The sequence below is a fragment of the Humulus lupulus genome, chromosome 8, assembly GCF_963169125.1.
Source record: "Humulus lupulus chromosome 8, drHumLupu1.1, whole genome shotgun sequence".
Taxonomy (NCBI): domain Eukaryota; kingdom Viridiplantae; phylum Streptophyta; class Magnoliopsida; order Rosales; family Cannabaceae; genus Humulus; species Humulus lupulus.
In genome coordinates, this window is record NC_084800.1 from 62,174,102 (window position 1) to 62,183,042 (window position 8,941).

At 37.1% G+C, this 8,941-nt stretch overlaps 2 protein-coding genes across 4 annotated transcripts; both read left to right on the plus strand.

The window, feature by feature from the left end:
• The first annotated feature begins 183 nt into the window (after window positions 1-183).
• Window positions 184-2,413, plus strand: LOC133797490 (cytochrome P450 703A2). Its single transcript, XM_062235405.1, has 2 exons — window positions 184-1,518; window positions 1,623-2,413. Exons 1-2 carry the CDS (start codon window positions 586-588, stop codon window positions 2,259-2,261), a joined length of 1,572 nt encoding a protein of 523 aa, XP_062091389.1. The 5' UTR covers window positions 184-585; the 3' UTR covers window positions 2,262-2,413.
• Window positions 2,414-6,726: 4,313 nt separating this feature from the next.
• LOC133797491 (cyclic pyranopterin monophosphate synthase, mitochondrial) lies at window positions 6,727-8,941 on the plus strand. Of its 3 annotated transcripts, XM_062235406.1 has the most exons (4): window positions 6,727-6,875; window positions 7,007-7,099; window positions 7,961-8,093; window positions 8,186-8,941. In XM_062235406.1, the coding sequence occupies exons 3-4, from the start codon at window positions 7,983-7,985 to the stop codon at window positions 8,774-8,776; spliced, it is 702 nt and encodes a 233-aa protein (XP_062091390.1). In that variant the 5' UTR covers window positions 6,727-6,875; window positions 7,007-7,099; window positions 7,961-7,982; the 3' UTR covers window positions 8,777-8,941. The 3 variants fall into 3 exon arrangements, with proteins under 3 accessions (XP_062091390.1, XP_062091391.1, XP_062091392.1); XM_062235407.1 differs by lacking the exons at window positions 6,727-6,875; window positions 7,007-7,099 and adding an exon at window positions 7,141-7,523; XM_062235408.1 differs by lacking the exons at window positions 6,727-6,875; window positions 7,007-7,099 and adding an exon at window positions 7,538-7,636.

Here is an 8,941-nt window from a genome sequence, read left to right on the forward strand (position 1 = left end):
CAAGCATGCCAAGTGACTGTCAAAGTGTCCCCTCATATCATATCAGGACAACATTTTGCACCAATGCTATAGACTTCTATATTTGTTCAAAAAAAACATAAACTTCTATATCCTTTCCTAGTTAAAAGGTTTAATATTGGACTCTAATATCCTTCAAAATATATATATATATATATTTGACTCTAATAAGAGTTAACGATTTTTTTTTTATGGAAATATTTATTCTATAATATACAAAAAAATAAATTATACTCTAAAGATTAAATAGCATGACTTCATTATCTTAATATGTGAGTGATAGCCTTAAAATGGGACATGCAATTGACATTTCTTTTAAGTAGGAGGAGACATTTAATAAGGCTTATTCACCAAACAAATACCTAAAAATCTTATGAACAATGAAAAAAAAAGTCATCGCATGTAAAGAGTGTGTTGATGCTAAGTTTTTTTTTGTTTTTTCATTGAATAATCGTCCATATATACGATAAACAAGCCAAAATTTTCATTAAAGTGGGAAAATAGTAGTTTGTACTTAAATGTGGAACAGTGTATTATTATTATTATTATTATCTTCTAATACTATCAATGGATTTAGCAGCCTATGCTATGTCTGTTCTCTTTGCAGTTATGCTTGCCCATACCATATATAAAAGACTCATTAGTAAATCCAGTCCTAAAACTGGAAGAAGACTTCCTCCAGGCCCACCCAAATGGCCCATTGTTGGAAATCTTCTTCAATTGGGCCAACTTCCTCACAGGGACCTGGCCTCTTTGTGCGATAAATATGGGCCGTTGGTGTACCTGAGACTGGGCAGCGTCGACGCCATCACCACCAACGATCCTGACACCATACGTGAGATACTTCTCAGGCAAGACGAAGTTTTTGCCTCTCGGCCGAGGACCCTCGCCGCAGTGCATTTGGCGTACGGATGCAATGATGTGGCACTGGCCCCACTAGGCCCACAGTGGAAGAGAATGAGAAGAATTTGCATGGAGCATCTCTTGACGACAAAGCGACTGGAGTCATTTTCGGCACAGAGAGCCGATGAAGCCCAACATCTCGTGAAAGATGTTTGGTCCCGGGCTCAAACTGGAAAAGCCATAGATATGAGGGAAGTTTTGGGCGGATTCTCAATGAACAATGTGACTAGGATGTTGCTCGGGAAGCAGTACTTCGGGTCGGGATCAGCTGGACCACAAGAGGCAATGGAGTTCATGCATATCACCCATGAGTTGTTTTGGCTGTTGGGGTTGATTTATTTGGGTGATTACTTGCCCATTTGGAGATGGGTCGACCCTTACGGATGTGAGAAGAAGATGAGAGAAGTGGAGAAGAGAGTCGATGATTTTCACATTAAGATTATTGAAGAGCACAGGAAGAGGAAGGCACGTTTGAGTTCTCAAGGAGTGGAAAATGGAGAAGAGAATGAGATTGACTTTGTTGATGTTTTGCTATCTTTGCCTGGTGAAAATGGAAAAGAGCATATGGATGATGTTGAAATTAAAGCTCTAATTCAGGTGATCGTCGTTCTCACTTAATTAGATAGTTTAAAAGATTTCTTGCTTTAAACAAAATTCCCAACAAAGTTTGAATTTTTAATATTTGGACGTATTGATTATAGGATATGATAGCTGCTGCAACGGACACTTCGGCCGTGACCAACGAGTGGGCAATGGCGGAGGTGATAAAGCACCCGCGGGTCCTCTGTAAGGTCCAAGAGGAACTGGACTCAGTCGTGGGTCGGACTCGGATGGTATCCGAATCGGATCTGGCCCATCTTAATTACCTGCGCTGCGTTGTACGGGAAACCTTCCGTATGCATCCAGCCGGACCGTTTCTGATTCCCCACGAGTCCCTTTGCTCCACGACGATCGATGGCTACGACATACCGGCCAAAACGCGCGTTTTCATCAACACGCACGGGTTGGGCCGAAACACCAAGCTGTGGGACAACGTCGAGGAGTTCAGGCCGGAAAGGCATTGGTTAGGTGATGGCAGCCGAGTGGAGATTAGCCACGGAGCCGATTTCAAGATATTGCCGTTCAGTGCTGGGAAGAGGAAGTGCCCCGGTGCGCCACTGGGAGTGACGTTGGTTTTGATGGGTCTGGCTCGGCTTTTTCACTCTTTCGATTGGGCTCCGCCTGAGGGAATCAGCCCCCAAGATATCGACACCACTGAGGTCTATGGAATGACTATGCCTAAGGCCCAACCCTTGATGGCCGTTGCGACACCCCGTTTGCCTGATCATATGTACCACTGAAAGTTTTCAATTTCCACACACATATATATTCATAATCTTAAATAAAATGAAAATAAGTCGATTTAGAGAAGTTGCATTGCATCATTTAATAATGAATGAATTAAATTATTTATAAAATTGTTGGGATAAAGTATAAACTTGTGTAGTATCCTACTCCAACCAAATTCATAGTTGTTTAACGCGTGATAATTACTAAGCGGTGGTTATAATATAATTGAGTGGTTGATCCACAAGTAGGTAACCTAAAATTAAAAGATTAGTAAAAAATAACACACAAAAAATTAGTAACAAGAAATAAATAAAAATGAAAAGAGATTTGAGATTTTGTTGTTGTCTTTTTTATAAAATGATAAAATGAGATAAGTGAAATAAAAGTAAGATGTAATTAAGAGTTTGAGATATTGAAAGGTTTCAAAAACCATCCATATGCTTGATTAGTTACTTGGTTATTTTATTTACAAAAATACACGAGTAAATAGTTCACATCCCAACATTTACTTGGAAAATCTAATGTTAAAGTCCATATTCATTTCTAACAAAAATCAATTTGAGTTATAGAGTTCTTTACTTTAAAAGCACAATGTTAATCTTATGAAAAATCTAAAAATGACAAAATACTCAAGGGCAATAATACAATAAAATATTAGACATAAAATTATGTATCAATATTACTTTTACTAATTAGAAGCACATAGAAAGAGCATGACTAATTCTATATACTATTAGCATAAGTAAATAAAGATAACAAAATAGAGATGGAGAATTGGCGAGCTGAAAGCCAAATATGTCTCCCAAGCAAAAATCATATATGTTCCTGGTAGAAGGCTAAAAGCTCAGAAGGCTCTTTGTAGGGGGAGCACCTGGTGTCAGCTCTCCACCACCCCCTGGCGCAGGTGCGTCAAGTGAGCTACTACTAGTTGGGAGGACTAGTAGGGCGGGCATATGAGGACCACGAGAGGACTCATATGTCTCCATGAGTAGGAGTACTCATGGACATTACCGGGCCGCCCCGGTAGTGCGTCGAAGTGTATTGCCAGAGGTTTAAGGGTACGGTTCCCTTGGCTTGCCGGGATGCCGCTTGCATGGAACGTGGCCCAAACCTTCGAGAGATGTCATGGTGCGCCATGGCCATGAATCTCAACACGAGATGACACGGGAAGTCATTCATGGGACTTGTTAGCAGGCAAGCATTAAAGGGTGCACTATGCTTGAGTAGGACAGAGGTCCAGTGTGTGCTACTAGTCCAGCAGCCAGTCTCGAGGGCCTGCCAACATGCATGATGGTATGGTGTCTTGAGGATTGGACCATGGACGTATCAAAGTCCTTGGTCTGTGACGTGAGCTAATCGGATAGTATCGAATGTGGCATGATGAGAGGTGTTGGCACGTCAGCTTGGTGTTGGCTCTTGGCCACACATGCTACCTTGACTTGTGAATGTCTGGGTGAGCATCGGTGTTGGGATTTGCCTTGCCATAGTGAGAACCTATGGACAGTGTGAGTGTTTTGGTTAGATAGCCTTGATGCATGTTTGCACTCATAGAGCTTGTGAGCATGACTCAGCGAGAGCTGTTCGAGAGACGGAAGTGTGCAGAGGCACACGGTCGCGCGAAAAATGTGCCCATTGTTATTCGAATGGTTGGAAGGCTAACCTTGGCTCAGAGGAGTCAAGGTGCCGCACGGGCATTTCCGCTGTCAAAATGTCAGCCCGTGACACGCAGCAGGGTGAAGCTGACAGGTGGTGCATGGCTTGGCGGCTGGCTTAGGCGTGGCTCGGCTTGGCGTCAGGCTCGGCTTGGGGAGGAGACAGGCCTGGGCTGGGGCTACACGGGCCTGGGCTATTTGGGCCTCTTCTTTCAAAAATATCACCATTTTAATTTTTGTTCATTTCTTTGTTCTATTTTATTTGTTTCTTTTTTTTCTTTGTTTCCAAATGCCAAAAATACTAATTAAATCCTACAAAATAAAACAAACTAAATTAAAACTAAATATTTTCATTTATAAATTTAATCATATTAATTCAATGAAAATATTAATTAAAACTTAATTTATTTTGACTATTAAAATTAATAAATGTGTATTTTTGGACATTTATCAATGGTTAATAGTTAATAGTGTAGTAATTGAAGTATACATTTTTTCTCACTATGATATGATATATTTTATTTTCAAAGGGTAACTATATAATTTTTATGCTAGTTAGAAAAATAAACATGTAAAATTTGAATCTAAAGTTGGTTGACTTATGTCTAATGAGAATTGATAGTGAAACAAGAAAAAATAAGTTTGAGATATATTTTATATATTATTAAATATTAATTGATTTAATTTTGAAAAATACTAAAATTCAATAATTACCGTGATGAAGAACAAAAAAAACTTGATTAGAAATAAGGGTGTTCGAAGTGGTTTGAAAAATATTTAAAGAGGGATAAAAAAACGTAAAATTTTAGTGAGGGTAAAATAAAAATTATAACATAATGTTATTTAAACTATATTATTTTTATGAGAGAAAATAAAAATTGCTATACTTTTAAATATAAACTTACAAGTAATACTTTAGGTTCCATCTCATATCCCTTTCGACTAACAATACAAACCAATCCAAACTAGACCATGTTAAATAGTTTGGTTGGATAAATATTTTATAATTTTATAATGTTACCTGTGTTTTCTGCATACGACAACGTAGTTTCAGTGGATCATGTTGTTTAGTCCTTTTTGGAACCCAGAGCGTAATCTATGGGTGTTGTTCCCATTATTATCGGAGAACATGTTCGGTGGGTTATCAACAAGAACCATCTCCTGAGAACCTGGACGAGGAGTAGCCTTCCAAGTAATTACATTGACCCAACGAAGCTCCTCAGGTCGTGATCAACCTATTGAACCCCAAGCACCCCTCGTCACGGAATGAGAACTCTTTTCGCATGTGTCAGGCAGATAGACATTCAAGACCACAGACACGTGCCTGATACAGTTAGTGGCTACAGAGATCGTGTTGTCGGTTCCGTACAAGTGACAAAAGGGATGATCCAAGACGTCGCCTGATAAGGGGATGCATGCAACTACCCCTTGACAAGTGCTTGAGATTTTTTTTTCACAATAAAGCATCTGATTTAACATACTCATATTGGGCTCATTGAATGACAAATGGGACCCATAAGCCTATTTTATGGGAAGGAAATCATAATTTATGTGTGAACTAATCTCATTATGAGAATTTTAATGTAATCAGCTCCCATTAATGAGACTAACCCCCTCAGCCGCCTATAAATAGGGTAAGTGTATCACTTGTAAAATGATTCAAATATTTGTGCAGGCAAAAACGCTGCCTAAATTTCTAAAGAACTTGAGCTTTGCAAATTCTTCATCCTTAATACTAGGGCTGTGCAGAAACGATCCGATCCAATAACAAACCGACCGATCCAATATCAACCGACCGCTAAAAATTGGATATCCAATCATGATTGGATTGGATCAGATGACATTTTTAAAAATCCAATATTGGATCGGTCGGTTCTTGGATGACATGTAAATCCAATGGATCCAACCGACCGATCCAATCCAATAATGATCCAATACCATCCAATTAATATTCAGATAAAAAATATATTATATATATTTTTTAAAGTTAAAATATATTATATTTTATTACATTTACTGTTTACATATATTATATTTGATGTACTAAACTTTTTTATTTAATTATGATGTATTATTGTATGTTAGATTCCTCCAAAAAATTAAGACTTATGTTTTTAATTTTATATTAGATTTGTGTTGTAAATTTCTAAATCATTACAATTAAATATTTTTATTATTTGGATGAGTAATTAGTGTTTTTATAATTGAAATAATATATATATTTTTAAAAATCAGCCTAAATAAAGGTTTTAAAAGATCGGATGGATCCGGTCCGATCCAACGGATAACCAATGGATGCATCCAATGGATGGAACCGAACCGATCCAATCATCCATTGGATCGGATTAGATCGGTGGGTTCAAGATGATTGGATCGGATCGGTTCCAAAAATCCAACATCCAATTGGATGATTGGATCGGATCGGATCGGATGGGCTTAAAAACATTGGATGTCATCCAATGAACACCCCTACTTAATACAATTAATTCATAAACTAAGGCTGAACTATCTAAAATATTGTGTTTAATCTCTATTTTCTTTAAACTTTATATTTTTATTTGTCAACGAAAAAAGTAATCATATAATATGTCACATGCAAAATAAAATTTTACAATTACAATTTACTCTATAAAAAATTTAAAAAGCAAAACTAAAATTTGACTAAATAATAACAAACTAATCACAAATTTCTCTAAAAATAATTAGTATTTAAGTGCCACAAACTGAAAACTGAAGTATTTTTGTGACAGATATCAATTTCTATAATAAAAAACAAACTAATTATAAAATCTATTCTACTAAACAATATCCAATAATTTAGCTAAAAATGAAAGCTACAATATTATATATATTCTCCAACAGTTGTACTCGTCTTGTAGCTTCTTTGGCTTTACGAGATCAAGAAGATTACTAGAGTATATGATAGCTATTTATGTATAGCAGGGAATATTACAAGTTGAACTAAAACTATAGGTATGGTTGTGTGAACGTTTTCATTTCTCTCTCTCTATATATTTTTTCTTCTTTCTACTTGTTATTAAATATACTTTGACTAAAAATTGTTTAGATAGTCTGACTCATTTGGTTGGGTTTAAATGTCATAGTTTGCGAGTGGGTTGGCTTGTCTATACAACCTATGTTGCTGTGCCTTGCATTTGGCGTACTGGCAAGGTAACCAAATCTCCACCTCGGAAAAGGTACGCATTTACAGTCAGGCTTTTATGTAGCTATAGAACCATTGAATTTGAAATCACTAAAAGCCACCTTGCCTTTTGTCTTTCTTGCAATGAACTTTCATTTTCTTATGGTCAAGTTTCATGACCTTCAACTGTTTGTTAAAATGCTTGAATAAGCGTGGGGTTTACTTATCCACTTAAGGTTTTTTGCTTTTGTTTGTGAGAATGAAGAAAAGTCTTCAGCTAATATGAACTGCTTTTAACTCTTGGATTTATCTAGTCCAACATGAGAGAACTTGTATACAGATATTATTTTACTACAATGAAGATGCTAAGTATCAAACACAGTAAAGTCAAACAAGAACCCAATGAAATAATACTCAGAAAAGCAGCACAACAGGAATGCTTGGTTCAGAAATATCAGTGTGAGATTCCTACTTCCAAGGTAGGAAAGAGAAGCCCCGGAGTCAAATCCAATATGCACAATAAAAGTGTTTAAAACCCTTGCAAAGAACTCAAGTCAGAATCTTGATTACAAGCCAAACCTGGGCAATCCCAGTAACCACTCAGATCTCACATGCTTTCACTACTTTGTTTTCACTCACCAAATCAGAAAATAAAACTCTTGAATTGTTTGCTCTTGTTTTGTTCTTCGATACAGATTTGATGTCTGCAATTTACTAGAATAAATCCCACAATCTAATACACAGTCGAAGCTAAAATAACATGTTAGGCCAGCATAACTAACTAAATAGTCATACACTTCAAAAAACAACCGTTCATATAAAATGATTAAAGCCAACTAACTAGTGTCTTAGCGTGTTTCCTAAAGCATTTCAACAGCTGAAACTAATCATATATAAATTTTGGTTCTTTTTGCAGTTGAAGGATAAACTTGGTTTATATGCTTGTCATGTTTCTTCGACGAGTTGCAGTTGTATTTCCTCACTCGAGAAGGCTTCTTAGCAGTAACAGCAGACATGATGTCTCAAGTACTATAATGGAGCTCAATAAGGTAATTACTTCTAAAGCCAGTAAGTCCAATTTGTGTTTGGAAAATTTACTTTATTGTCACGGGTACACACCTTATTCAAATCCTGGTTTCAGGAAATGGAATCAGTATTTGGTGAGCCTCCTTCAAGTTATCTTGCCAATTCTGTAAGTGATGAACATTTAGCTCAGGAGCCCCAGGCTCTCCCCCAAAAAGAAAGAGAGAGTTCAATTGGCCTAACCCATGTTGGAAATACAGGGGAAGCCCAAATGGTAGACGTTTCTTTTAAAGGAAGTACTAAAAGAACTGCCATCGCTAGTTGCAAGGTAATCCTTGGAAAGAAGGTGTATGATTTGGTGTTAGCTAACCAGATTGCTAAGGGAGATGTCCTTAGCGTGGCAAAAATCGCAGGCATCAGTGGAGCAAAGCACACAAGCACTCTCATTCCACTTTGCCACAACATAACCTTGAACCATGTTTGTGTTGATCTTACACTTAATCCTGAAGATTGGAGTGTGGACATTGAAGGGGAAGCTTCATCAACTGGTAAAACCGGTGTCGAAATGGAAGCAATGACAGCTGTGAGTGTTGCTGGCCTAACTGTTTACGATATGTGCAAAGCTGCTTCAAAGGATATCCTGATGACTAATGTACGTCTGGAGAGCAAAACTGGTGGGAAGAGTGGGGATTGGTCCAGACAAGATTAGTAATTTAGTAGAGCTTAGGGAAGAGGAATATGCATGTTTTAAACATACCAAAATGATTCTCTTCATTTTTAAACGAGTTGTCTTTATTTTTTAGTATTTTTTTGTTTATAGATAATCAATAACTTGAAGTGAAATACTTAATTACATTTGCTCAGCTTGCACGTA

Bases quoted from the DNA above. Each gene is read 5' to 3' on its own strand.
- LOC133797491 (XM_062235406.1), top strand. From the start codon at position 7,983: ATGCTTGTCATGTTTCTTCGACGAGTTGCAGTTGTATTTCCTCACTCG. The intron at 8,094-8,185 runs GTAATTACTTCT...TCCTGGTTTCAG, and splicing joins CTATAATGGAGCTCAATAAG to GAAATGGAATCAGTATTTGG.
- LOC133797490 (XM_062235405.1), top strand. From the start codon at position 586: ATGGATTTAGCAGCCTATGCTATGTCTGTTCTCTTTGCAGTTATGCTT. The intron at 1,519-1,622 runs GTGATCGTCGTT...TATTGATTATAG, and splicing joins AAATTAAAGCTCTAATTCAG to GATATGATAGCTGCTGCAAC.